This window comes from Eriocheir sinensis, chromosome 25, assembly GCF_024679095.1.
Source record: "Eriocheir sinensis breed Jianghai 21 chromosome 25, ASM2467909v1, whole genome shotgun sequence".
Classification (NCBI taxonomy): Eukaryota; Metazoa; Arthropoda; class Malacostraca; order Decapoda; family Varunidae; genus Eriocheir; species Eriocheir sinensis.
In genome coordinates, this window is record NC_066533.1 from 12,569,257 (window position 1) to 12,597,174 (window position 27,918).

Genomic DNA, 27,918 nt, shown 5'->3' on the forward strand with positions numbered 1-27,918 from the left:
AGATACTGATAAAAAAGCTTCCAATATCTGTTAATATGAAGGCAACTTTGGCAAATGGGAACCACATGAAATATTTCCAATGATTATTCCATTAATTTTGAAAATCCCACTTGGATAATAGCTACTAATATACTGAGGGAGCAGGGCGTCGGGGATATAGATGGATAGATAAATAGATATAGATAGATAATAGCTAGTATTAATATACCACTACTCACTGATCCTCAAGCCCAAAGACCATCTGCTTTGATTTGTAATATGGTTGACACTTTGCTTATGTTTTATATATGCTGCCCCAACACCAACCTGCCTTCACCCTGACTCTTCCTTGCAGCACCACTGTCGCAAGTGTGGCAAGGTGGTGTGTGGCCCGTGCTCCAACAGGAAGATCGTTCTGCAGCACCAGTCCAGCAAGCCCCTGCGAGTGTGTCTTTCCTGCCATGATGAACTCTCCTCTGCACAGACCCAACCCAGCGGCCACCCTAATAGTTTTGACACCAGTGAGTACCCTTCTGAGGACAAACCCCACTTCAGCAGGTTCCCTCCTCCCTCTCTCTCTCTTGGTTCTGGTTTTCTTTTTTCCTCTCACAAAGTTCTCTCCTTCCGTCCTTTTTTCTCCCTCTTTTCCCCATCTCTCAGAGCCTTCAAGTCTTCACCACTGACCACCACCACCACCACCAAGGCTGTCATCATTGCCACCACCACTGCCACGAGTGTTGATGGGTCACCCGCCAGAGTTCTTGGTGTATGCTGTCTTCCTCTTTCCTTTTTCTTTGCTGCCTTGTCTTTTAACATTGCTTTGGGAGCTAAATGCTTCATGGGTTTATATACCAGTATTTTAATTCTAGACGTTACTAATTGCTTCAATAGTAGTTTCTTAGCCTATAATATTTTTTTTCAAGTATTGAATGCCTTGTGTTAATCTGCATGGTATTATATTGGGCATTATAGATTTAACAAAGATTTTCCTAGACATAAAATGCTTTTCATCCTCAGCACCACTTCCTTTACGTATAGTAACCAATTGCACTTGATGTTTTGCTTTGCTGGCTCGAGGATGTCTGCCCCATGGAGACTAACACTTTTAATTATGTGCTGAGCCTTGAGTTCTTGATGGCATGCTTGTGTGGCTTGCCTGTGTGTGTGTGGAGAGAGAGAGAGAGAGAGAGAGAGAGAGAGAGAGAGAGAGAGAGAGAGAGAGAGAGAGAGAGAGAGAGAGAGAGAGAGAGTTAACTTGCCACCCCAACAGTGGAGGGCGAGGGCTCACAGTCTGATGGGGATAAGGACTCTGATGATCTCGACATAGTCCTTCTCCGTGACCCCTATGACCATCCTGCCCCTGCTGCCTCGCCTGATGGCCCTGCACCCCCGCCCCGCCGCACTAGCCGAGGTCAAAGCCCCACAGAACCACAGAAGCAGACCACTGAGAAAGAGAAAAAGGAGGCATCTGACCTGATTGACCTGAGTGGCGGTCTGTTTGGGGAAGCCACAGGGGAGGGGGATGAGGATGCTCCACCCCCAACCCTCTGGTGGGATGATATTGGTATGATGACGTCCCTCTACCTCCACACCTTCAACATTTCATTGTTATTCTTCCCTCCCAATTCGTGTTTCATAATTCTGTCCCATCCCCTTCTCCACTCCCTCTTATTCGCTACTCTTGCCTATAAATTGTCCTTGTTTTACCTTTGTCTCCCCCCTCAATCTCCATTTTTGTCCCTGTTGGTGCAGATTAGCATTTATATGTATGTTTGCTGTGGTGTGTGTGTGTGTGTGTGTGTGTGTGTGTGTGTGTGTGTGTGTGCTTTTTGTTCTTAATATATCACCCCAAAAAACTTGTAGCTTGCTTGTGCTATTTACTGCATACCGTAGTAAGTGTTGTTGCATGTCTAGCCTGTCTGCCGTCTGTGCCTGTTTGCAAGTAGAGCCCAAGGTGTGTGTCCTCCAGTGTTCCTGGCCTTGTCCAACATCCTAACACACTTAACACTAACCTCGGTACCTGATGTGCCAGTCTTTTTGAATTTTGGGAACTTTCTTTACCAGGGAAAGATTGCTCGGAAACATTTCTTCAATGCATATTTTATTCTTTATCAAGGAATCAATTTTCTTTAACCCAAAGAAATGTAAACCTGGGGAGGTCAGATTTGATGTACATTAACCTCTTGCAGAAGTATTCAGCTTGAAATATAATAACAATTCTAAGCATCTTGCAGCACCTACTTCAAAGTAGTGAAGGCCTTAAAAATGGTATAAAACAGTCTTGTAGCTTGAAACATTTTCAGCATCTTGAAGGATAACAATCATGTACAGACATTACTAAATTGCATCTTACATGAGAGAATATCATGAACACCTCTCACCAGTATACAAATACCCTACAGAACAGCTTTAAATACACTAGCAGCTTTTAGCTCTTGTGGGAAGGCCTGGGGCCTGGACACAACACTCCACCACACTCCTGGGCAGTGTTGACCAGAGTTGTTGTGCTGTGTCAGTGGGAGCATGCTGTACCTTCACGCTGTTTGGTTTTACAGACTTGAAGGAACCAGCTGAAGGCAATGGTGGTGATGGTGATGAGGATGATGATGATGATGGTGGTAATAATGAGGAAGAAGGTGAGTTCAGTCAGGTAATGTGTGTGAAGAAGACTGTTCCTGTGTGCTTGTGGACCTCAGGTAATTCATAAAGCACCCTTGGTACACCAATGTAAGCTCTATCCTGCTTCAGTGGCCTGTGATGCTAACAGCTAGATTTCAGAATATAGCCTCTCACCTTGGTATGAAGGAAGTGGGCCAGTAGGGTGAGAGAGTTGGAAGTAGCAGGATTGAATATGCTGAGAGGGCGTGCCAGAACAGAGAGATGAAGACACTTCTGCCACGGCCACCCCCTGGAAGGATGTTCCTGTGAGGGAGCAGGGTGTTGGAGATAGAGATAGATAGATAGACCTTGGTATCAAACCCATTTAGGGAAGAATCTATGAATGTTATGTTGACCTGTGATCTCCAAGCAACAAATACTTGTAAATCTGCTTGGCATGTTGTAAACTATATGAATTGATTATACTGTTTTTTTCAGCATATAAGGCACTTGCATAGAGTATTCCATATTTATTATTTTTTATTATTCTCTATTTAACTTTGGTTTATCCATTTGATTTATCACAGATATTGATTCTGAAATTGCTTGAAATGTTAAATGAGAGGGTTTTTATATCTATAATGCAGGATAATTTTGAGGATCAGATGCCACAAAATTTAGTAATATAAAATAGAAATCGAACTTTAGAATGTACTTTGTTTAGATTTTCAAAGTAATGCATTTCAATCCTTTAACAGTCATGTGACCTGATCCTAGTAGGGCTGATCCAACATTTTCTCTTTTTATGTCCTCTGCCCCCCCCCAGCTAACCCTCAGTCTTGTTTCCCAGGTATGAAGGAGCGCGCCAACGACTCCTCGGGTGACGACGACTCAGATGAGGACACTGATGACCCCTCCCTGCAGAGCCCCCAGTCAGTCACGGAGGTGAGTCACCACATAGCCTGTTGCTGTTCTGTCATGGAATTCACATTCTTATGATTGGGTATTGGTGAACTCGTTGAGATGGGTTGTACACTTGACCAGTATCGTATTTTTATCAGGTTATTGGTTGAAGTCATTGAGATGGAATGCAGACGTAATTAGTTTCATATTCGCTTGTTGTTAATGTTGGTTGATCACGTTGAAGTGGGTGATGGGTGGAGGCCAAAACACTGGTATTACCAATTCTCTCCCACCTCTGCTGTAGCCTTCCATGGGAGGGAATAGTAATGGGTTGTTCTGATGTGCCAGTGGTGGATTTTTATTTAATTTTTTTTACAGTAAAGGAAGCAGCTCAATGGCAAAAAAAAAGAAAAAAAAGCCGACTAAACACTGTCCCTATACAAAAGAGTTCAGAAGAGAGGTCAGTTTCGAGAGGAGAGTTGTCTGATACTCACCTCTTGAAAGAGTTGTAGGCAGGAGGAAATACAGATGAAGGATGTTTGTTCCAGAGTTTACCAGTGCAATGGATGACGTGATATTTCTGTGTTTACATTCTTTAGTCTTATTGCTTAGGGCATAGTTACCAGTTTGTACGCTGCCTTGCAATCAGTACTTATATCAGGAGTATTTTCCCTCCTGGTATGAGTACTGATTGGAAGGCTGCTTACAAAATGGCAAACATACCCTATTTTCACTTCTACACTTTTTGTCCAGCTTATTCTACTTCCTACCACAGATTTACAAAATTTGAAGCGCTGGTTTTGATCTTTTCCTCAAAAATTTCTCACCGATGGTTGACGTTGGTTTCTTCTGCAGGGGAAATTTTCCTGAATTTTTTTTTTTCAAGTTAAACTTTTTAGTTTTCTATTTTCTAATATAGCACCTTTTTTGTCATAGGTTTATTTTGTTTTGAGTCATTATTGAAGTAGTTTTGTGTTCTTTCTCTCTCACTTGGTTATTTTATTTCTTGCAGGATAAAAAATTACCATGGTTGTCTTTTCCTTGTTGATTTGAAAAGGGAAAGGAAGATTTTCATACCTGACAGCACACTCCCTTGGTAACAGACAAGGTTAACTTAATTTACCCATAGACGCATTTTCTTCCCTAGTATCTTTCCTTTGGCAACAGACAAGAGAGGTTAATTTGGAATTCTGTTTCAAATGGAGATGATCCAAAGAAACACTGTTGTTGATCTCAAAGGCAATAATCATGCTCATCTCTCACCTCTATATTGAATTGTACACTGACTAGAAGTGTTCTAAAAGTCTGTTATGCATTTAGTAACTACATGGAAAAAGCAGATGCATATGGAAAGCCAGACCAGACAAAGGCTGCAGTGATTTCAGTTTGAGAGAAGCTGAAAGGCAAGAAACAAGGGTCTCCTTCTCAAACTTACATGTTAAATAACTCTGTTGCAACAAGATTGGAGTTTCTGCCATCTGGATTCAGACAATGAGTAACTGATTTTCATCTTCTCTCCTCCCTCCCCACTTTGTTGCCGCAAACCTCCGCCTCAGCTCCAAATAGCATCTTCCAACTATCTTGACGTGTGAGTGCCACTGCCGTGTCCTTCTGCAGTGCTCCCCAGTATTCCCTCGTCATGTCCCTTCTCCTTTATCCCAGGCTTGTGTGGTTAGCTTGAACACATTTCTTCAACTTCCCTACACAAGGAATGCCAGTCTAGTTAACTGTTAATGTCAGGTGCCATCATAGTGGGTCTGTATACTCAGCAATGGTTCTGACAGTAGCCTGTAAAACTATGGCTATTTCAAACCAACTCAAGTTAGCCCAGATTGTTACCCTTCCTGAACATGTTGAACGCATTGCTGTAATAGTTTCGTGAATCACATGATGGTACTTTCATAGCGCTAATGCTCCTCCTCCATTACTCGGATTGATTTTTCTTACTTTACTGTGTTTAGATATATTCTTACACATACCCTGTGTCTGTGGCCACAGTCCACACAGTGTATTACCCTGTGTCTGTGGCCACAGTCCACACAGTGTATTCTAGTCACTGCATGGCACCAGTCACCACTAGATAGTCAGTGATGTTTCTTCATGCCTTAACACACCACGTCTCTGGCTTCACTACATTCATTTGAACACACATTTAAGGTTTTTGCTTCCCAGTACGTAAGTCAGCAGATTTATTTTAACACTTGTTTTATTGTAACATGAATAAGGATCAATACGAAGGAAGATATATCTCTGTTGCAGTAACACATATGAAGTCATTTCAGTCAGGCATTGGTTAGCATGCATAACTTACACTTCGGCATGGATTTGATTTATTGTAGTGTTAACCCTTTCTTTGTAACAGCTTGTAATTATTAGACATGATCTATTCAGCATCTTGACAAGCAGTGAGGCCTTTTCATGCAGTCATTTTTAACTTTACCATTTTACATTCCTCCACTGGTCATGTATTATGTAATCTTCCTGTTCACAGTGGTCAGTGTTTTCCTGCACTATTATTTTTGACACAGAGAATCACCATTTTTTTAGTGGCATGGATGTTTAGGTACAGGGTCCTCTTATTAGTAATGAGTAGTAGTCAGTCAATTATGATCACCTAGTTTTATAGAAATTTTGTTAATAAGCAGGTAATTTGGGTGCCATCCATTCACTCATTGGATTCAAAGAGTTCTCTTAATGATAGCCTCCTGGATAACTGGGTACATACACAATCTTCTTTGATTTTAGAGATGCCTGTGTTACCAAATCAGAGTTGGGATTGATTTGTCACTCACGTATGAAAATCACAGAACTGATAGAACAGCACTATGCCATTCCTGTCCCTGCTTCATGTGGGAGGAAAACTCACCCACCACCCAGATCCTCATGCACTAGCCAGCACATCCCTCTTGCAGACCATGACCTTTTACGAGGGGGGAGAGGCCAGCAATGGGGAGACACAGGCCGCCTTAGATGTCTCCACTGCCAGTGCCACCTCGTCCTCAGAGAAGATGGACTCTCCAGCCGCCACCTCCATCGATTCCACTCCATTTACCACTCCCACTGACTCCACTCCAACTGCCATCAGTGACACGCCAGCATCACCCATGGAGCAGTAGGCCAGTAATCTGATGTAACCAGTTTGTAACACTTGTTTTTCCAGGCCTTCATTGTCACCATTTTTCTGGAAGGTACCATGAAATCAAGACCTCCTCCTCCTCCCATATTTTACAAGAATTTTTGGAAGGGTGAATATCCAGTCCATGGAAGTTTCCTGGCAAAGTGTGATGGTGGTGGTGAGGGCAAGTGACATCAGTCCATGGCTAGCTACCCACTAAGGAGACTGGTTCATCCTCCCCCTCGGCAAGTACCCCACGGCCCAACTTGAGTTCGGTGATGGCGCGGGTTTGTGATATAAACTTTCCGTCACGTGTATGTTGATGGCTGCTTGCTGCCGTTGCCGTGTTGTTCCTGCCACTCGTAGCCTTCCTGAGTAACTTAGTAGTGCCTGCGAGGCTGCCTAATCAAGTCCTGAGTCACCAGCCACTTGTGTCCATTTGCATCAGCAGGGCTTTTTTTATTTTTTTTTTTAATTGCAGACATTTTTATTTGAAAGTTTAAGGTATTTTAGTGAGTGGAAGAAGTATTGTGATAGAGGTGTTTTAATGCATGAGTGGAGGTGGTGGTGTGATAGCATGTTTACCTCAACAAAACTCACTCTGGCCCTGATAACAAATGGAGAATGGCTAGCAAAGAATTAGGAGTAAAGAATCAGGGGTGTTAATCTTCCACAGTTGCCTTTTTGCTAGTGCAGGGTTTGGGTTTAGTTTTACCCTAAAACTATTGGTGTTTATTTCATGATCTGAACGTCTGAAGTAAGAGTTAGTTGGCTAAAGCACCGTTGTATTTGTTTGTAGGCCGTGGAGCTATGGGGCAAAGTGGATGCGTTCTCAGTGTTTTGTTTCACTTTTTTTCTTTTCGTCATCTGTTATTTCCTGTCCCACATGCTCACCATAATTCTATGCTTAATTTTATAGTGGTTCTGTTTCCATTGTCTGTTCGAGTATTTGTATGTGATTGTTTGATTTAGAAGTATAGTGATTATTTTACATAGGGAGTTTATCATATGTAGGGATTAGGAAATACATTTTACTGTAGGGTGTGTGTATGCACAGTGGATGGAAATTGGAGTGGAATTAAGGGTTACAGTTAAGCCATCTTGTATCAGCTAGTGCCTAAATATTAGAGAAAGACACACACACACACACACACACACACATTAATACAGTAGAACAAATATCCTTAGTTTTGCACCCATGGTTATCACAAAGAATTCTGGTGCACCTTGATTTATGAGATACCCACACAATGCCACTCCACTCGTCCTGCCTTTATAGGATATCATACAAACAGGGAACTGGCCTTCATAGATGGGGTGACCCTTTCCTCCCTTAGTATAGAAATCTTTTAGTGCCTGAACTCAGGGAGGCCCTCAAGCTTGATCCATGAGTTTGTGTATATGGTGGACATCGTGTACACACTATCACTGGCTGTTATGGCCTTGCAGTGATGGGTTTTCATGGCATTGTGTGAACAGCAAGCCCTTGAATAGTTTATAGTCAGGGAAATGAAAAGGAAAATTATAAATCAAAACAGCCCTTAAAATCATAGATCCCATGATTAATAATTTTTCTCAGGGTAATTTTTTTTATATTCATGGATAGGTGGATTTGCATTCATCAGGGACTGACTGTATTTTCATTACTAAAACATATTACTTCCTTGCACAGCCTTGCATCACTGGCATGCAATTGTACAAAAGAACACTGCAAACAAACTAGGTTGAAGTTAGCCTGGTGTGCTGTGCTATACATTAGGCATCTATTCCCTTCACTATGTAGATTGGTAAGGGCGACAAGGAAGAACTTCTCAGCAACCATGTTTTCCTTTTCACTCTGGCTGGAACCTTTGTACTCTCTCCCTCTTGTTGTTGCCAATTAAGAACCTTCATTCTAATTCAGCAGCTGATTTCCAAGCAGTCAGCCCCTCAGGTCAGCCCATAAGATATCTAAGGGGACTGGACCCCTGACTGTTGAATTTTCACAAATTTACTGTCTGTCCAAGATGAATCAGTTGAGTGTGAACTTTTTATTAGGGTATTTTACTATTAACATTGGTGTATTAGGCAATATCTAATCAAATTTTGGCACATAGGATGTGAGCTCCTTATTCAGCAGGCATAATGCTTTGCTCTGATTGACTTTATATTAATCTCTGCAGCTTTACTGTGCCTCAAAGTCAGTGATTTATGGAAAGTTTACATCCAGTCAAAGGGTTGTGGGGTTAGTTATATTGAATAATTCATGTTCAGAGATTCTAAAAATAAGATATATTAATGACATACAAAGAAAGTCCACTTTTTTGGTTTCCCGATTGCTTAAGTTTCCCCATGACATTTAACAAGAATGCTGTAGATTATTTGTATATTAGGTGATATTTTTCCTAGGAAACTGAATGGGGTTCCGAAGTCAGTTGCTGTCTACTGGCTTAGATTAGAGGTGTTTTGGGACTGCCAGATGACTTTGTGATATATATTAATGTAACACTACTGCACTATTCAACCAGAAAACATAGCACTGCCCTTGGCCCCATCACCTAAGTGCCATCTCCAGTGATGTTAGTTCATCCCTTACCTAAAACTGAAGATAAAACTGACAAAGCAATTTACCTTCCCTCACATCACCGGGAATACCTGCTTGAGTGATGGACCAAATATTCCCAGGCAGTTTGGTATGTTCTAGCAGTGAGGTGGCTGCAGACACGTCACTGAGCCCTCCAGAGTCCGTGCCTTGACCTTTAGTCTACGATACACATTAACCGTATACCAGCAGCAAGTCAGGAACCAGGGGTGTTGGGGCATTAGGCAAAGAACAGAACTAAGTCGTAACTTAGGGATTAAAATGTAGGTTTTCCTGACCTTTAAGGAAAAGTAATTGTAACTATTATGAGTCCAAATGTTATTAATAGCTACAATACAAAAATAATCTCCAATTTACAGAATATTTGCACCCATATATACATTTCAAAGTATTTAAAGTATTAACAAGGAAATGGAAGCATGTAAACTTAAATTAGCTTAATTGACTAGAGTGTAAAGTTAAGCACCACCACAGAAAACCAGTTACTTTTATGTATTAACAACTTTCCTCCAAAATATTTATAGGAGTAAAGAAAGGAGTACCAAGTGGTCTGTCTGGAATGCATACTGGCTATAACTAATCGATGTTTTTCAATACCACAGCAACAGCAATAACACACTGCATATCTGAAATGTCTGGTGGCTGTCAACATGTATACTTTCCATGCTGTGCTGTTACTTTCCTTGTTTCCAGAGATTTATTTATCTTTCGTGTTGTTGACTCATAAAAATATCTTGTTTTAGACACAACTGTAAAAACAAATGCTTTACTTTTATCACTCTGCATATCAGGAGTCCATTCCTGATCTTTACCTCTAGAGCAAAGTGATAGAAGGCAAGCATCTGTTTGTATTTCTTGTTATTATTATGGGTTTCAGAGGCCTTGTTATAAAGTTTTTTGGAATAACGTTTTAAGAAAGCATCAGATAAGGATAATTTGGCAAAGTATATTTCAGACCTTGCCCTATTTTTGTCACTATTATATATTAGCAATATGTCAATGATTAAGGTACTCATAAGATTAACGTAATGATAAAACTCAACAGATGAAGTACTTCCTTTTGTAAGGCTAGCAAACATTGCTGTGGAGACAGCAGTGTGTGCCTGTGCTGAAAGCCCAACATATTATACTGTTTCCAGCCTGAATGCCCAAGCTCTCCAACTGTGAACACAGCAGGAGAGGTGTGGGGGGCCCTTGGAGGGCAGGCTGATTCAGTGCCTGGAGAGGTAAATCAAGGTTCCCTTTACTGTTTTGGTAATGGAAATGAGAAAATAATAAGATTAAAAGATAAAACTGATGTGGCAAGGCACTGGGCTTGGTGCTACCACAAAGTGAATGAATCGTGCACCACCCATGTAGATGCACAACACCGTCTCCTTGGCAACATTTACTAGCCTTGCTACAGGAAGTACTCCATTTGCTGAGTTTTATCATTATGCTACTCCTCTAAGTGCCGTAAGTATCCATATTGTGCTAAGAAATCCTAGTGATGAAAATGGGGCAAGGTCTGAAATGTGCTTAGCCAAATTATCATCCTTATCCAACACTTTTGAACAGTTCAAAAGTTATTGCCGAAAAACTATAAAATATGGACTCACTTTTATAGTAACTTTAACTGTTCAGTGTCCAAGAGTAAAATAACTGTTGAGTGTTCAAAAGTTATTGCCGAAAAACTATAAAATATGGACTCACTTTATAGTAACTTTAACTGTTCAGTGTCCAAGAGTAAAATAACTGTTGAGTGTTCAAAAGTAAAAGAAACCTAACAGAAAAGATATCTAAAAGACCAGAAATTTGTTATTCCAAACTTCTTCCCAATATGAACTAGTCTCCATGTGCTCAACTGACCCAGAGGCCCCACCCCCTTCAACCTGAATGACAGAAGGTTATGACTAGGAGTAGATGGATGTTACATTAAATATCATATCATCAGAATTATTCAGTGTGATACACAAAAGTAAGTACTAATTATTATCAGCAAGTAATTGACAATGCTGCACCTAGCATTAATTGGGATACACTAAGAAATAGAACATTGCATACAGCAAGGCATGCATGGGTGGGATGGACAGGGCAGCTGCATAGGAGTACGGGACAGTGAGTGAAGTGATGCACCCCCAGGCATATGCTCTCATTTAGTTAGAGGAATGCATCACTGTTCTTTTAGCCAAGTCTACTTCGTGCAAAGCACATAGTAGGCTAGGCTAAAGGAACAGTGATACTTGCCTCACCCTAAATGATATTTCTTAATGTATCCTAATTAATGGTAGATGCAGTATTGTTAATTACTTTATTAGAATAATTAGTACGTATTTTCATACATATCACACAATGTTACAACATTTCATATAACATTCATCTACCCCCAATCGTAACCTTCAGCCAATCACGTTGAAGGGGGCGGAGCCTCCTCAGTGTAAAGGGCTTGCCCTCTGGGTCAGTTAAGTGTACAGAGAATACAGGCATTATACTTCTCTTTCCCTCTTAAGTACTTACTCTAGTGTACTTCTTCATTCCATTATATTCCTTGTCTGCTTTTGCTTTATGCACTTATCACCACTGCTACCCCTATCACCTCTTCCCTTGCTACACAATCAGTGCTGCCACCACCATCACCTTTTCCTCACTGCATACTCAACAGTGCTGCTACCACCATCACCAACATCTTTCTTCACTCAGACCATCACCAGACGCCACATGGTGCTCCCACGCCTTGGTTCCCCAACCGCCCCGGCCTGCGAGCCCTCAGCAACACTGTACATATAAATAGCTTCCTCGCTTTGAGCCTTCTGGGCTGTTAAGAAACTTTAAACATTTCTATATATATCTAAAAGTGGTTGTTTTACACGAATCTATATATAATTATGGTAAAAGATTATAATGTTTATATAGTGTATAATACAGCCTATGATTGGGAAAGTTGTCTTCCAGGTTACTCTTGAGGTTAAACTTCTTAATTAATTTCATAATAAATGCTGAATTTATGCAAATGTTTTCTTCCCCTAAAACCTGAATGACAAGTTTGGCAAATGCTTTTAAGTGACATTTTTCCACATCACAACCCTGCCCATCTTCTTTACAGTTGTCTCCCTTTCTCTCTCCACCATCCTCCTCTTCTCCCTCTCACAGGAGTCGCTCCAGGAAGTGGAGGAGCTCAAAGCCCACCTCTACCATGATGAGGATGATAATGATCCACTCCAGGCGGGAAGAGTGGCGCTCATTGAGGTGACTCTTGAGCAGCTCCATCAGCTCCACACAGTGACTCAGCTTCACATTCATCACCTGTGGGAGGAGCAGAGCTGCTGGGAACATGTGGAGGGACAGGCTGGGCTATTCATTTGTTAGATAAAGAAATTGAGCTCATTCACCAGAGAAACTGCAATAAAGCCATGAAAAATCTTTGATGTACACCACTGAGTGCAGGGGATTGAACCTGGGCCTTCTGAGTACAGGTCAGGGCTGCTTACATAATGACATAACAATGAGCCAAAAGGTCACTGTGCTAGGAGCCACTTTTTACCTGACCCCCTAGTCCACACAGTAGACATGAAGGACAGGTGACCATGCTCACACTTGTGGTAGGTGGCAAAGTTTTCAATCAACCTACATTGGCATATACTGTCTTTATACTACTCAGAAGGTCCTGTATACTGTATGTGCCAGGGGTTACCCTTCCTTCACATCCACAGTGGTGTCAGGTAAAGTGCCTCAGAAGTGGACCCTGGCACAGTGACTTTTAGCTCATCTGTGGCTCAGTTGGTATGTTGCCCTGATTTCTACCAGAAGGCCAGGGTTCGATTCCCAGCACTCAGTGGTGTACATTTGAGTGAGCTCATTCAGAGAAAACAAAGACAGGCAGGAAAAGACATGAAACAGAAAACAAAAAGAATCCGTAACAATAACTGTGTGAACTATGTAAGTTATAAATTCAACCTCCCACTGCTCTTTGGTTTCTCCTCTTAATATCTCTTCATTTATGAACCCTGAAAGCATTCTAAACATTCTTTTCCAACACTTTATATTCAATTTTGTGTAGGACAAAAGAACAATGCAGCAAAGTAGACTCACAGATGTGCGCTTGGACACACTGAGGTACTCAGAAGTCTTCCTGTAGAGCTGTTCCAGGTTCTCATGTTCCCAGTAAAAGTCTGGCACGTCAAGCAGGTCTGAGCTAAGGTTAACCAGGTGTCTGAGGGCAAAAAGCTGACCCATCCTCTGCAGCACCTGGTGTTCACTCAGCACCACCAAGCCGGTCTTGCTCAGCTCCTGCCAGGGAGGAAATAGGTGAGATAGTTATTGAGCAAAAAAGGGGTTAATGAGGGTGGATGGAGGAAAAATTGGAGTCTAGGAACTAAATTTCATTTCACTTGTGTTTTATTGGGTTCTCACAATAGTTAACTTAACAAACAGTTTTTCAGGAACATAACTCGTTCTTAAAGTAGGGGTACCTGTATCTCTACCAATTTATTTATTTATATAGTTTCAACACCCTGTTCCCTGATTTACCTTAAAAGTAACTATAGAGAGAATGGTGCTAAAAATCAAGGACACAATCCCTCAAAACTTACTTCTGAAACATATTCAATATTGTCGATGTACTCATCAAGCGCTGCCTCCCAGATGCCCAGCTGCACTGAGATTGCCAAGGCATTGCTGAAAGTGTACTTCTCTAGGTCCATTGGCCCCTCTGGGTTCAGGAAGATTGTGTCGCGCACCAGCTTTGTGCGGGCCCTGTTGTGGAACTGTTGGCTTTACTTTGATGATTAAGTAACCATTTTATATTTCAATTAAAAAAGTAAGGTGGTCTTCAGCAGAGAAATGAGTAACTGGCTAGAAACTTAAAACTGGGTATGAGATTTCACAAAACCAAATTACAGTGCAACTGCATTGGTGGAGGGCAGACTGTATACTTAAGTAACAGTAAAAGTTAACCCTTCCCATGGCTGTGATGCATTTGACTGAGAAATAAATTCAACCCCTAGAAACGTACCATCTATGTAAATGCTGATCCTCTAAATGTGGCCTAAAATACATGAATATAAATGGTACTCTACCTCCCACCAGTTACACCTCCCAAGCCTCTCACTCACGGGGTGTCACTGTAGGTGTAGGTCAAACTCTCACTCTCCTCCACCACTGTCCTCTTGTCATGGCCACCCTCCTGGTATGTCCTCAGGAACCGAAGGACACTGTTACGTTCCAGCTCAGCAACATTCCAGAACACCACTGCACCCGACCGAAAGAAGTAAATCTCCCGAGGCTCAGATTCCAGGCGGTAAGTGGCTCTGACGTGGAGCACCTCGCTGGGGTCTGTGGGAGGGAAGGGAACAAGGATTAGATTACATTATTTCTGGTAACTCAGTATAATATAATACACACAACATGCACAGCTAACTCAACATATTACAACATAACACATATACACCTGGCAGAAACTGAGGATCAAGATTGGTCTCAGGGGAGGATGATGATGATGATGAGGGGCTGTAGGGGTGTAATAAAGATGGTTGTGGTGGTGTAGAGGTGCCAGGGGATGCAGCAGAGGTGAGGGAGGCAGCACTGTAGAGGCCCTGCTGAGTAAGCCCATTCAGCAGCCTCTCTAGGTCATACTCATCAGCTGTGGCATAGGCTGTGACCTGCCACTCCTGCCCCAGAGAAGAGAGGAAGGGAAGCTGTTAGTATGTGTGTGTGTGTACTGATACAGCCTATCTAGTCATACTTGTCTGCTGTGGCATAATCCATGACCTGCCACTTCTATCTCAGAGAGGAGAGGAAGGGAGGTTGCTAATGAACCAGTGAATGGCAAAGCTACGAATAGTGGGGGCCAACCATATACGAAGAAGAAAAATTACTGTTAAAAATGAAAGGTGGGAGGGTGATAACTATGATAACATAAATACTCCATAAATACTGCTTACATAAGCAAGCACATAAAGAAGGAAGGGGGGGGGGAGGGGAAATCCTCAGTATATCCTCAGTATGTATATCTCCCACACTTTAACCCACCCCCCTGAGCAGGAGACAGGTCTTTTCAATCTTTAAAGCCAATATATATATCAATTATCATATTATTTTATACTTTCATTTTTACACCCTCACACTTACTACCTACTTTACCTACACTTCTACTTCTTTCTTATAATGCTAAAAATTTAAAATAAATTAATCTCAGAGATAGGAAGATCCCAAAGGTAGGGAAAGGAAAGACATGATCCTGAATATCAAAATAGAAAAGAGGAAAGGTAAGGTTAGGTAAAGAAATGGGAAAGGGAAAGGTAAGGAAAGGTACAGGAAAGGTAAGGTAAAAAGTAAAGAAAAAAGGAAAGGTAAAGGAAGGGTAAGGTAAAAGGTAAAGAAAAGAGAAAGGTATAAGATAAAAGGAGACAAAAGTAAGTGTGAGTACCTGTAACTCTGAGGTACTAGAGAATCAAGTTGATCAGTGGAGATTAAACAGCATCATGGTCTATCAACAGTTAAAAGAATAAGTGGAGGATTAGCAACACACAAGAAAAACCATACGGGTTAGGATAACAGAGAGAGAGAGAGAGAGAGAGATGCTTCCCTTACACGTAGTGGTGGCTTGAAATCGTGCATCTCGGGGAGGGTAAAGTCCGGGTCAAAGGTGAGGAATTTGTGTCTGGTAAATGGAGCGAAGCCTGGCACCTCCTCCCCTTCCTGCAACAACACAAGACACCACTATCATTCTCTCTCTTTCTCTCTCTCTAACATGCTGTCTCAAACATATATTTCCTTCTCTTATTTTCCCTTCTCTATGCTTGTTTCCTCCCTATTATATGTGCAAAACTTAAGCGATATGGAAGATTATTTAGTTACCTCTTTTTCCCACTGTTTTGCTTTTTGGTTCCCTTAATACATTGATTTACAAAAGAGCAGCCTCACCTCCTCGGACTCCTCCTGTATCTTCTTTTTCTTCCTCTGCATCCTCTTCTTGAGTTGGAGAGATGAGATGCGGCCATGCAGGTTATTAAACCCACCCTTGTCCTTGGCCATACCCTTCACCCCTACAGCCACACCCCCAGCCACAACCACACCTCTTGGGGACCAGTCAGGTAAGCTTCGGTTATGTACATTACTTTTGCTTGGAGATATACTGCTTAGAGTTGCTAGGCCTCGAGTGGCTATAAGGGGCAGGGAGGACGTGGAATAAGTTTGCAAGTGATGGAAAGGTGTCTGTAAAGTCTGTAAGTGGCATTGAAGTCTCCTTGAGTGGCTTAGAGTCTCACTTTGCACACCATTGTTTATGAGGAAGGAGGTGCTTGAGTGGATGTGTGCTATGGTGCCAACTTGAGGTAATGTGGATGAAGTACATGGTGCCTTCCTAAGGGTCTGCCAGGCCAGGAGTAAGGAATGCTGGCTTCCTGCATTGCTTGGTGGTGTGTGAGCTTGTAACAAAGTCGCTGCAACACCTCTGATGGTCAGCGTCCTTCCCAACATGATGCAGGTGGGACCAAACCTGTGGGAATGAAGGACTGAATTATGATTCTATAGTACACACTCGTCTGCGGTGTAGCCTGGTGCTTAGCATGTATAACTACAAATCTGTAGGTCTGGGTTTTAATTCCAGCTGAAGCAGTCAGCACACAGCCCATCAACTGTTCATATTCCCTTTAATGCAGGTTGCTAAATGGGTACCTGGGGACACATAGGTAAAGTAAATTGGGGTAACCCTGATGCCGAACTTGCCCTGTCCTAAGGTAATGGATTATTAATCACCACAGGATCAATGGCCAATGTGACAGAGATGAGCACCAAGGCCATGCGCAGCTGAGCGTATGCCCCCAATTTACCTTAATACCTTTACTATTAGTATTCATGATCATGATTAGAGGTACTAATGAAAATTACACCCATTTCATCATTATATATATGCCATTCCATTTACAGTAAATATTTTCTATACTGCTGCTTCCTATTTCTGGTGTTTTTTCTTTCATTTGATAGTTCAGTTAAGTGTTATAAGCCTCATTTGTTATAAAAATGAATAATAACCATAATATATATATAACCGTGACAATTGGGTGAAGATTGGCATGGATCATTAATGCCCTGATATCTTATTTTCTACTGAACCAACTGCTCTTCTGTAGCCAAGTATATTTTCTTTTAGCCTTCAAATTTCCTGGAAAACACTAGAATAAAGTGTAAAGATCAAAACAATTACAAAAATAGCCATGAAATGTGGATGGGAGCCCATGTGTCCATAAGTAGTAGGGTTGCCCATAGCATCCACTGACAGGCTGTCAGCCAAAATCTGAAGGTCACTGTGACTAAAATCCAAAATGAATGTTCATGGTTTGGTAAATCTTAGGAATAGCAGCTCCTAGCTGGTGCGCGTTTAGGGCACGGTGTGGTGGTAATTACAATATTTCTAGCACGTATGACGGGGTTTTGACAAGCTGACAGGAGTGTTTATGTCACAAGGGTGTATTTTTCCACGCTGGCCTCACGATTTCTTCCAAGTCGATGGGCGATGAGACTGCGAGCTCTGGTGAGGAAAGGGAAGAGCCCGCGCGGAAAAATACACCCTTGTGACATAAACACGCCTGTCCGCTTGTCAAAACCCCGTCGTACGTGCTAGAAATGTTGTAATTACCACCACACCGTGCCCTAAACGCGCACCTGCTAGGAGTCGCTATTCCTAAGATTTACCCATGCTTTTTACTGACCCCTGTCAGGATCACTAAAAGACAGGTGAATATACATAAACCTCCTAATGAGGTGCTCCGCCCCCCTCAACCTCCTATGTAGTCCCATTTCATTGCATTAGACATTGGTCATATTACGAATATTAATCATATGCACAACAAATTATGCCTCAAAACACTCCAATTACCGAAAAACTATCAAATGAAAGAAAAATCACTTGTCTTAAATAGAAACCGCCAATAAAGAAAATAAATCTACTTTATTACCATTTGTTCTTAGTTACCAATAACGGATCCTGCAAAAGCTTGACCATGGCACAGATGCTGCATATTCCAATGAGTGTTAACCCAAACCATCCCGTCACGGCAAGGCTCTCCCCGGACACCACCCCAGGCTGAGCACGGCCCACCGGCGGGCAGGTGCGGGGCGGACTCACCTTGGATATGCTGCCTGGGCCTTGTCTCGCCTCCCTCACGGCACCAACACCTTGCACAGGACCGCCACCACGTCCCAGGGCACACACAGGGTCGGCAGCAGCACCCAGAGAGAGTTCTTGGAGGAAATAGCTCCCTCCCTCTCGTCATGTAAATAGTAAATACTGATGTTGCGAGAAATACCTCCCAACGGTGCCAGATTGTCGTACTCAGCCTCATATTTACCGACTTCCGATCCCAAAAACTGTCTCCTGGTCCCCAATAACGAGATTCATTTATATTTATCGTTAAAATAGTTAATTCCTGATGTTTCTTGGCAATAGTTATGCGTCAGAAACCGGTAAATGCTATGCTCTAAGTACGATAATCTGGCAATGGTGATACCTCCTCGCAGAGATAGGTCGCTTTGATGTCCACTGGCAGAAAAACACATTAAATTGCCTGGTTTTGTTCTACTTTGTCTACTTATGATCTCTGTGATGGCTGATATTACCCGCAAGACAAGAACACCCAGACCAACAGACCAAATAAGCAGGAAATGAGTGGACATCAACGTGGGGTGATTCTTTCTAAAAATCTGCCCTATTCGTTTGTTATAAAGTCTTCTCTTGATTAAAAGCGTTTCTCAGGTGTTTGTGCCGTGTATTGGAGCCGAAACGGGACAAGTAAACGATGGCGGTGAGTGAAATATTTAAAAGTAAGCAAGTTGAACCTCTCTCTGCGAGCTATTTTGCGACTGCGAGCTGATTCCTATTAGTCTATTTTTATTTTTTTATTTTTTTATAACTGTCCTCATCGACTTCAATGTATATATTCAAGTTACTTCCCAAAATTTACCAAAATATTTACCATGAGAAAGTCTAGACAGGTTAACAGTTATCTACAAACTCAATATCCTCGACTGACACAAATGCAACAGCTAGGCTACACAAAATATTTTCTCTTTTAATCACTCTAATTAGCCCCAATAGATAATTACAGAGATATTTCCTAATTAAAAAGACTTCAAATCACCCAAATACATGAAGAAAATGGAAAGAGAGAAGAGAAGTGAGTGAAGTTATGGGCCAAATTCTCTTATAACCACCCCAATTTGCCCAAGTGTTTAATTCGAAGATATTTCCTAATCAAAAACGGCTTCAAATCACCTGGAAAGATGAAAAATAAGGAAAGAGAAGAGAAAAGAGACGTTAGTGGGCCAGCGAGCACTGTTGACAGGGAGGAGAGGTGACCCACAAAGGTGCGAACTTACCTGCCCGCTTCACCTTTTTGTAATTATCCACCTTTATTTACATTTCCCGAGCATAATTACAGGTGCATAGGCTTCGTGCAGGGATAAGGAAGTGGCAGAGTGATAAAGGAGCCAAAGGAAACAGTGGAAACAATAAAAAAAGGCTATAGTATGGAGGCGCGTCAAGACTAAGAGTGAATAAGTGAATCATTTTAGCATTTATCCACCTTTATTTACCTTTTCAAAACATAATTACAGGTGCATTAACTTCGTGCAGGTATAAGGAGGTGGCAGAGTGATGAAGGAGCCAAAGGAAACAATGGAAACAAGACAAAAAGGCTATAATATGGAGGCGTGTCAAGACTAAGAGTGAATAAGTGGATAATTTTCGTATTTATCCACTTTTATTTACCTTTTCAAAACATAATTACAGGTGCATTAACTTCGTGCAGGTATAAGGAGGTGGCAGAGTGATGAAGGAGCCCAAGAAAACAATGGAAACAAGTAAAAAAGGCTATAATATGGAGGCGTGTCAAGACTAAGAGTGAATAAGTGGATAATTTTCGCATTTATCCACCTTTATTTACATTTCCAAAGCATAATTACAAGTGCATAGGCTTTGTGCAGGTGTAAGAGGGTGGCAGGGTGTTAAAGGAGCCAAAGGAAACCGTGGAAGCAAGTAAAATAAGGCTTGTGGTATGGAGGCGTGTCAAGACTAAAGTGAATAAGTGAGTCATTTTTAGCATTTTTCCACCTTTATTTACATTTCCAAAGCATAATTACAGGTGCATAGGCTTTGTGCAGGTGTAAGAGGGTGGCAGGGTGTTAAAGGAGCCAAAGGAGACGGTAGAAATAAGTAAAACAAGTAGAGAAAGGCTTGTGATATGGAAGCGTGTCAAGAATAATTGTAGAAGTGTGAGTCATTTCCTCTCATTGTGCCTAAGTGCCGTGTTGCATCCGCCTTGAACACTTTACAGGGCTTAAGGGGCACGGCAGCAGGGCGTTGGCAGGGGCAGGTGGTACAGGTGAGCCGCTGGGACAGGTATATTCTGAGGTAAAAGCTCGTATCCATGAGTACAGGTGTGACATTCCTGAGTGCCACAAGAACCGTTTTTTTTACGCGTGACCTTAACGGGAACAGTCAGAGTGCAGGTAATGAGGTGATGGTGTCCAAGATTGTGGTGATGTTTGTTTTATTTAATGGAAGTAAGTGTTAATATATGGTTGTGTGAGTCTGAGTGATGGTTATGAGGTAATACTAATGGTGATGGTGGCTAAGATTATGGTGGCATTTGTTATGGTTGATGGAAATGAGTGTTATATATGGTTGTGTTATTCTAAATTGACTTAATATGTTATGTCTTTACTGCTAACCTTGCTGATGTCACAGAAACAAACATACAAGGCTATCATGTGATGTGTAAACTTCTGTACATTCCATAAAATCAAGAAATAAAAAAAATCTAGTCACAAACACAAACACAAAATGATCAAGTGCTGTGTAAACTTCTGTAACTACATACCATTAAATAAAAATATGGAAAAAAAAAATACTCTGGATTGGTTACAGCAAGAAAAACACATTTGTTCAATTAATTTTTTACAAGATTTCTGTGTATTTGAACCAATATATGTTAGTCACTAAGTACGTATAATTATAGTTATAAGTATATATAAGTATAATTATAAAAATAAGTATATATAATCTAATAAATTCTCAAAAGCAGCAGCACTGTAGTCTTGTTCCTTAATGATTTGTTTCCTTCCCCCTCCAGGAACGACACACACAAGGCCATGTCGCAGCAAGGGAGGTCCAGCAACAAGTACGAGCCGATAAACTGGCACGAAATATTCCAGAGGGTGAGTGAAGCAAGTTTATTCATTAATTTTTTATGTATTTGAGATGATATTGTACAGAGTTGACTTACATACACCCAGACACTTGCACCATTTATGTACAAGGCTAAAATGAAATAAAAAGGGTCAAGGAACAAACCATTAATGATCTAAAACTAACTCCTTCCTTTTCTTCTTCTTCTTTTTTTTTTTTTTTTTTTTTTTTGACATACATGGCTTTGTATCACTTCATAGTTCTTCCTCCTCCTCTTGATCCTCTTCTGCTTATTCACACACTTTGCTTCTCATTTGCATTACTCACTAGAAACACTGATTAAGAATGAAATACAGCATCATTCATTTCACCTACTCTTTTAATACCATTCCTCTCGTCCCAAACACTATAGATCAAAGAGGATGTAGGTGACTTCATCCTCCGCCCAGAGGTTCAAACTAACACTGATAAAGAATAAAATACAGCATCATTCCTTCCACCCAACGCTAACCATTCCTCTCGTCCCTAACCCTACAGATCGACCAAGATGGGGACGGGTTCATCCTCCGGTCCGAGCTGCGGCGTTACCTCCTGGCCACGCCCGTCAGCGAGGTGCCGCTCTCCGACGACATGGTGGACGCGATGCTCTACCATGTCGACTACAACAACGACGGCTTCATCAACCTCCAGGAGTTCTATGGGCTGGTGGGTCTGGCATGGATCTTATTGTAGCCATTATTTTATCTTATTTTTATGGGATGGTGAGTGTGGTTGGGTTTGATCTATTAGCACAGTCAATCTTTTTTTTTTTTTCTTTGTTTTCTTTTCAAATCTAGTTATAGTTTTGTGGTTTCTTTCTGTAATGTCTAGGGTGTTCTTTTTATGATGGGATCAGCCAGGGGGAAAAAGTAGAAGGAAGACTGGACTATTTTGTTAATTTGTACATGTCACTGTTGTTTTCCCTCATTATTTGGCTCCTAATTAATTTTTTTCATCATCAGTCTTGTGTCATATCTTCCTTCAGACACTTTTAAAACCTTGCTCTTTCTGTTCATACCCTTTTCCTTTCCTGTCCTTTCTTTATCCTGCCTTTCTCATCTCCACGTTTCATTCCATAACCGTTCCGTCCTAATGCTCCCTCATGCTCCACAGGTCAATGTACCAGTGGACAAAGGTACCAGGTCGGTGCTACAGCGAACCCTGGTGGCCACGGCCTTCTCTATGGCCCCGCGCTCCCAGGTGTCCCACGGTGACCGCCACTACATAGCTGAGTACTCCTGCTGCCCGCCGCCCCTCCTCATCCCTCTGCTCTGTACTGCTGAGGTGAGGACAGTAGTAGCAGTTTTGGGTGTTTTAGACAGCTTGTTACGTACTCCTCCTATTCATACTCAACTTGGGGACAAAATAGCTAGTGTGCAAATCGAGTCAAGGTGTACAGATGAATGATTGTTAAAGTGAAAACATTTATCAGTCTTTTTCTTTTGACTGTTGTTCATTCTCTTGCCTTGGGTCATTTTTCAAGAGTAGTTTCTTCTCCTAGGTGTGAGTACTAATTGCAATGATGAGTAGTATATATTTGGAAGCACAGTCTCTTAGTTGGTTCTTGGTATTCATGATGGATTACAAACCAATAATCTCGTCAGTAATCCACATAACCATCAATCTCTTGCAATGCACCCATTCATGTCTATTGGTACTAACTCTTTTGCACATTTCTCTTCTTCTGTGGCTCAGGTCGGTGTGTTTATCTACTATGCGGTGACCATGGGGGATTTGGGTCCATACTCCCCTGTGCCATGGTCCTCCCCACTTATCTATGACCCCAGGAGGCGCATGGAGGCCTGGCGCTTCATCTCCTACATGTTCCTCCACGCTGGGTGGGTGACAAGGCCTTTTCTCTTAGCCAATGAACTGGTACTTTCTTGTATAGGATGGTACACAGTGTTGTTCGTTTAATTTCATTGTAATCTCATGGGCCTGCCTTCCTCATGCTTATATGGCCACGTTGGTAATGAACTGGCACATTGTTGTATAGAATGAGTGTTTTTTTTGCTATAATTTCCTTATCTCTTGGCCTGCCTTCTCATAATTCGATGGCCTCTTTGGCACTAGCCTGGCACTTTATTTTTAGGATAGCACAGTGTTAAATGTGAAAAAGAGAGAGAGAGAGAGAGAGAGATTATCCATCCACCTGTACTTTTGTTAGTGATGGGACATAGCAGAAGTAGCAGCCCCTCCCATCACCTCCTCCCTGCTGATACCTGTTGCCACCTACAGATACGTGCACCTGCTGTCTAATGTGATGGTGGCTCTGTTTGTGGGTGTGCCGCTGGAGATGGTGCACAGGTGGTGGCGTCTGCTGCTCCTCTACGTGGCTGGTGTGTTGGCCGGCTCCCTCGCTGCCTCCATGTTTGACCCCAAGGTTAGTGTAGGATGTTGTTTTGTCTCTTCTGTGTCTGTTTGTATTTGTATTTGCTGTTTATCTTTATTTTTATGTTTGTAGTTGCTCTTCATGCTTCTCCTTTTCTATTTTCTTCTTCTGTTTTGTTTGTGTTCATATTTGGTGTTTATGATTCTTCCTTTTCATTCTCCTTCTCTGCTTTTGTTTGTGTTCATGTTTTCTGTTTCCTTATATTTTACTTTTCTGTCTTCATTTGTGCTCATATTTGTTGTTTATTTTTCTTCCACACACTGACACCAATGCAACATAACCACACCAATAACGATGTACTCTCTCGTGCCCATCCACAGTCCTTCTTGGTGGGGGCCTCAGGTGGCTGCTATGCCCTCATCGCTGCCCACTTTGCCAACATCATCATCAACTGGGGAGAGATGCCGTTCAACTGGGTGCGTCTCCTGGTCCTCCTCACACTCATGGCCACAGATATTGGAGTTTTCGCCTACATGACTCTCACCAACTCGGCCACCAGGGTAAGGAGAGGCCTTGAGGGATGGGGTGTGTGTTCTGGGGTAGTGTTGGTGGACCTGACTCACTTTGCATGGCAGAAGCAGAATGGGTCTGTTGATAATTTTTTTAGTCTGCATGAACTATATATTACAATTTGGATGTGCAGTTCTTTTTTTTCTGCCACTGGTGTCTAAGAGGACTTCTTGTAGTGTTTTGATCTCTTATTTCTTTTTTTTTCACTTGCTTTTTCTTGTACTATCTTTCACATTAATCTTTTTTTCATTTTTTTCTTGCTTTCTTTTGTACTTCCTTTCACAGTTTTCAGTTCTTAATATTCACTTTGAGTAACACAATGAGTTTATTTTTTAGCAAAGACTACGTGATGTTCAGTCTTAGGACATAATGGAGTCCAGTTTTTTCTAGTCCTACACCCGGCCACCACCACCAAGCCTTTCACAACCTCTTGCTCCATCAGGTGAGCTATGTCGCACACTTGGCTGGGTTTGGTGCCGGGCTCCTGCTGGGGATGGTGACACTGAGGAACCTAAAGGAGCATCGCTGGGAGATTGCACTCAAATGGACAGGACTGGCAGTCTTCCTGGCCCTCATCGCTGCTGCAGTGGTCATCCAAGTGGCTTACCCCGACCTGGTGGGCCTCTACCCCCCTATGCCTGAGCGGGCTGCATCTGGCAGGCTGTTGGCCACCGAGGTGAATGTGTAGGTTGGGACTGGCTGTCTTGTGGCTGCTAGTAGAAAGTAGTGCCTCTGGGTGTGTTTATAGATGGTGTCTCTAGCTGGGTGGTTGGGACTTAGGTCTAGAAAAGGGATGTAGAGAGGAGAGCTGGATGTGTGTCACTGGCTATGGGACCAATTTGCCAGAGTTTTTTGCTGTCTCTAGTTTCTGAAAACCTTTCAGATATGAAGTGACGAGGTAAAATAGTTTGAAATCAGATGTTAATTTAATAATATTTAGGGCTGTCAGAAATCTGGTCCAGTTTTGAGCCCATTCTGAATTGTTCTTAAGATTTCTGGTTTGCCCAGTAGACGGTTTACTTGAAAGATTTGTGTTCACCAAGTGCCTTAAAAGTATTTTTCATGAAGGCTGTGCTAAAGCAGTTGCTTTTTTAACATCTTTTTAACATACATTTTTTTTAATCTTTTTAACATACCAGCAGTGAGTGTAACTTTGCTCTGGACTTTGTATTTATACTCTTCTGGAGGGCATTTTTTATAACACGCTTTAAATAGCAACTGAAGAATCTCGTGAGTCTTGTGTGATCAGTGGATCTGTTTTAGTCTCACCTTCTTGGTATTAAGCAAATTTAACTTGGAATCTCGTATGAATCTCAGTACATCTTTTATAAACATCTGATCAAGGTTCTTTGAGTGGCATATTTTAAGATCCTACTCTCAGGTGGGAACCATGAGTGTTATGGAGTAGTGTTAGTAGTGAGAAGAGCAACTAACATAGTTATTAGGTGATAAACATAAAGGAATTTTAGCTTAACATCCGGTCCCTGCATTCCTGAGGCAGGTCAGTAGTTTAGTACAAGGTTTTGTTACATGATGGGAAGCAAGATTTTCTTGTTGCATTAAGGTGAAGGGTTGGGCATCTGTTCCAACACCTTATTCTCATCTTAGGTATTTTATTTGTAGTTTTATTTATGCCAAACTTGTCAAATTACTTGCATTTTTTATTTGAACAGTATTTTATTTTTATTTGAACAAAGGGAGTGAAATAGGTAATAAGTGAGATGGTTTTAAAACTCGTGTTCCAAAGTTGCCAAATAGGAATCAGTGTTGGTGATGCATTCAGTAGTTCTTCTTTCATAATTCTTGAAAAGGAAAGGAAGACTACTTAGTTATGATTGTTAAATTTCAAATAACATTTTTCACTTTATAAGTTTAGAGAGGTGTTTGGCGTTATTTCATCAGTAATTTATTCATCCTTGCGTTTTTAATTTACCATCATCAGTATTCTTTTTCATGTACAAACAGAAGAGCACAAAACTTACGTCCTCTTATTTGGTGGTCAAGCCAAGAGAACATGCTGAGAACTGACCACTAGCCACAGTGGCATTTAGGTCTACAGCGCAGCTTGCTTCCCATGCACAAAAATCTTGCAGTATACATGCACATTTTTCTTCAAGGCCCCAATACGTACCAATAAATGTCTTTCATAGATGCCTAAAATACCTGTTCTCTGCGCAGCATAAGTATTGTATAAACTAAAACAAATAATGTATGTATGCTTGTATATATTTTTGATGCCATGGTAGACAAACATTTGAGATTACCAGTGTGTAGGATAAGCAGTGTGAGGCTAAAATAATGTGCAGGGTAATGGACTTCCATGTTAAAGAGTGGCCTAGATGTGAGTGCCTTGCCAATCATGAGGGTCTTCCAAGGTGTGGGGAGTGGCAGCACAACCAACCTCTTGCAAAGGGTGTATTGGGAACAAGTTAGTGTATAGGAGATGAGAAAAGAAAGGCAGGAGGTTGGGTGAAACGCGCAGTTATTTTTGCTGTTCATCCAGATACATTATAACCATTATTTAACATGTTTAAGAAGCTTTATTTTATCAGGGTTTCAGATATACTCATAGATATTTTAAATGTTGTAGCTGTCTATACTATGTCTGTTAGTTCAACTTCCACATCTTGAGTACCTGCTTGTATGGTTCTGTCTGTCTGTCCATCTGTCTCTCTCTTCTCACCCTTCTCTACTCTCTTCTCTCCCTTCTTCTCTTCTCTTCTCTTCTCTTCTCTCCTCTCCCTTCTGCTTTCCTCTCCCTTCTGCTCTCCTCTCCCTTCTCTCAGCTTCCACATCTTGAGTACCTGCTTGTATGGTTCTGTCTGTCTGTCCATCTGTCTCTCACTTCTCACCCTTCTCTCTTCTCTTCTCTTCTCTCCTCTCCCTTCTGCTTTCCTCTCCCTTCTCTTCTTCTCTCCTCTCTCCTCTCTCTTCTTCTCTCCCTTCTGCTCTCCTCTCCCCCTTCTCTTTTCTTTTCTTTTCTATTCTTCTCTTCTCTCTCTCTCTCTCTCTCTCTCTCTCTCTCTCTCTCTCTCTCTCTCTCTCTCTCTCTCTCTCTCTCTCTCTCTGTAACAGACACTGTGACATCTACCGTTCAATAACTATATTTTTATTTGAGTTTATATATCAAAACTTATATCTATACTCAGCCATACCTTAATATATATATGTACGCGCACACGTAGATGTTTCACTAACGTAGATTCTTATTAATTTTTATACTGGATTTATACTTCGTTTTATTTTACATAAAAATACTGTAAAATCCTCCATGTGGTCTTACAAGGGAGAAGAGGAGGAGGAGGAGGAGGAGGAAAATAAAGACCTCTGGAAAACTTGTGGTTTGACTTGGTGGTTCCTATTTTTTTTTTTTTTTTACAGTAAAGGAAATAGCACAAAAAAAAAACAATAATGAAATAAAACCCGCATGAAAAAGTAATGAAAAAAAGCCCGCATGAAAAAGTTATAATTAAAAGTATCTAGTATGTGACGGTATGTTTTTTTTTTTTTTTACAGTAAAGTAAATAGCACAAAAAAAAAAAAATAATGAAATAAAACCTGCATGAAAAAGTAATGAAAAAAAGCCCGCATGAAAAAGTTATAATTAAAAGTACTATCTAGTATATGACGGTATGTTT

The 27,918-nt window shown here is 41.4% G+C and overlaps 3 protein-coding genes across 15 annotated transcripts in view; 2 read left to right on the top strand and 1 right to left on the bottom strand.

The window, feature by feature from the left end:
• Positions 1-10,836, top strand: part of LOC127003392 (pleckstrin homology domain-containing family F member 2-like) — a 24,507-nt gene extending 13,671 nt beyond the window's left edge. For 4 of the 7 annotated variants that reach the window (XM_050869961.1, XM_050869962.1, XM_050869963.1 and 1 more), the window contains exons 6-10: positions 335-500; positions 1,250-1,543; positions 2,535-2,615; positions 3,428-3,522; positions 6,393-10,836. In XM_050869961.1, the coding sequence (XP_050725918.1) occupies positions 335-500; positions 1,250-1,543; positions 2,535-2,615; positions 3,428-3,522; positions 6,393-6,596 (840 nt within the window). In that variant the 3' untranslated portion in view covers positions 6,597-10,836. Of the gene's footprint in view, positions 1-334; positions 501-1,249; positions 1,544-2,534; positions 2,616-3,427; positions 3,523-5,036; positions 5,069-6,392 lie in introns of all 7 variants that reach the window. The other 3 variants (XM_050869964.1, XM_050869965.1, XM_050869966.1) reach the window with 3 other exon arrangements.
• On the bottom strand, positions 9,909-18,455 carry LOC127003391 (required for meiotic nuclear division protein 1 homolog). 4 transcript variants are annotated; one of them, XM_050869957.1, is made up of 8 exons: positions 18,280-18,455; positions 16,077-16,650; positions 15,744-15,851; positions 14,602-14,821; positions 14,267-14,486; positions 13,745-13,907; positions 13,245-13,442; positions 9,909-12,458 (listed from the first exon to the last, which is right to left on the bottom strand). In XM_050869957.1, the coding sequence occupies exons 2-8, from the start codon at positions 16,629-16,631 to the stop codon at positions 12,300-12,302; spliced, it is 1,623 nt and encodes a 540-aa protein (XP_050725914.1). In that variant the 5' UTR covers positions 16,632-16,650; positions 18,280-18,455; the 3' UTR covers positions 9,909-12,299. The 4 variants fall into 4 exon arrangements, with proteins under 4 accessions (XP_050725914.1, XP_050725913.1, XP_050725915.1 ...); XM_050869956.1 differs by lacking the exon at positions 18,280-18,455 and adding an exon at positions 18,110-18,256; XM_050869958.1 differs by lacking the exons at positions 15,744-15,851; positions 18,280-18,455 and adding an exon at positions 18,110-18,256.
• A 1,006-nt stretch (positions 18,456-19,461) lies between these two features.
• On the top strand, positions 19,462-27,615 carry LOC127003397 (rhomboid-related protein 2-like). 4 transcript variants are annotated; one of them, XM_050869983.1, is made up of 8 exons: positions 19,462-19,517; positions 21,284-21,368; positions 21,877-22,044; positions 22,492-22,662; positions 23,074-23,216; positions 23,617-23,761; positions 24,091-24,270; positions 24,723-27,615. In XM_050869983.1, exons 2-8 carry the CDS (start codon positions 21,303-21,305, stop codon positions 24,966-24,968), a joined length of 1,119 nt encoding a protein of 372 aa, XP_050725940.1. In that variant the 5' UTR covers positions 19,462-19,517; positions 21,284-21,302; the 3' UTR covers positions 24,969-27,615. The 4 variants fall into 4 exon arrangements, with proteins under 4 accessions (XP_050725940.1, XP_050725941.1, XP_050725942.1 ...); XM_050869984.1 differs by having other exon boundaries at positions 19,497-19,548; XM_050869985.1 differs by lacking the exon at positions 19,462-19,517 and adding an exon at positions 20,215-20,236.
• The last annotated feature ends 303 nt before the right edge of the window (positions 27,616-27,918 follow it).

Bases quoted from the DNA above. Each gene is read 5' to 3' on its own strand.
- LOC127003391 (XM_050869956.1), bottom strand. From the start codon at position 18,156: ATGGTCAAGCTTTTGCAGGATCCGTTATTGGTAACTAAGAACAAATG. The intron at 16,651-18,109 runs GTAATAAAGTAG...TCATTCCCACAG, and splicing joins TTGGTAACTAAGAACAAATG to GTTTGGTCCCACCTGCATCA. The intron at 14,822-15,743 runs GTAAGGGAAGCA...TCTCTGGGGCAG, and splicing joins ATTTCAAGCCACCACTACGT to GAGTGGCAGGTCACAGCCTA.
- LOC127003397 (XM_050869983.1), top strand. From the start codon at position 21,303: ATGTCGCAGCAAGGGAGGTCCAGCAACAAGTACGAGCCGATAAACTGG. The intron at 21,369-21,876 runs GTGAGTGAAGCA...CTAACCCTACAG, and splicing joins GGCACGAAATATTCCAGAGG to ATCGACCAAGATGGGGACGG. The intron at 24,271-24,722 runs GTAAGGAGAGGC...TTGCTCCATCAG, and splicing joins TCACCAACTCGGCCACCAGG to GTGAGCTATGTCGCACACTT.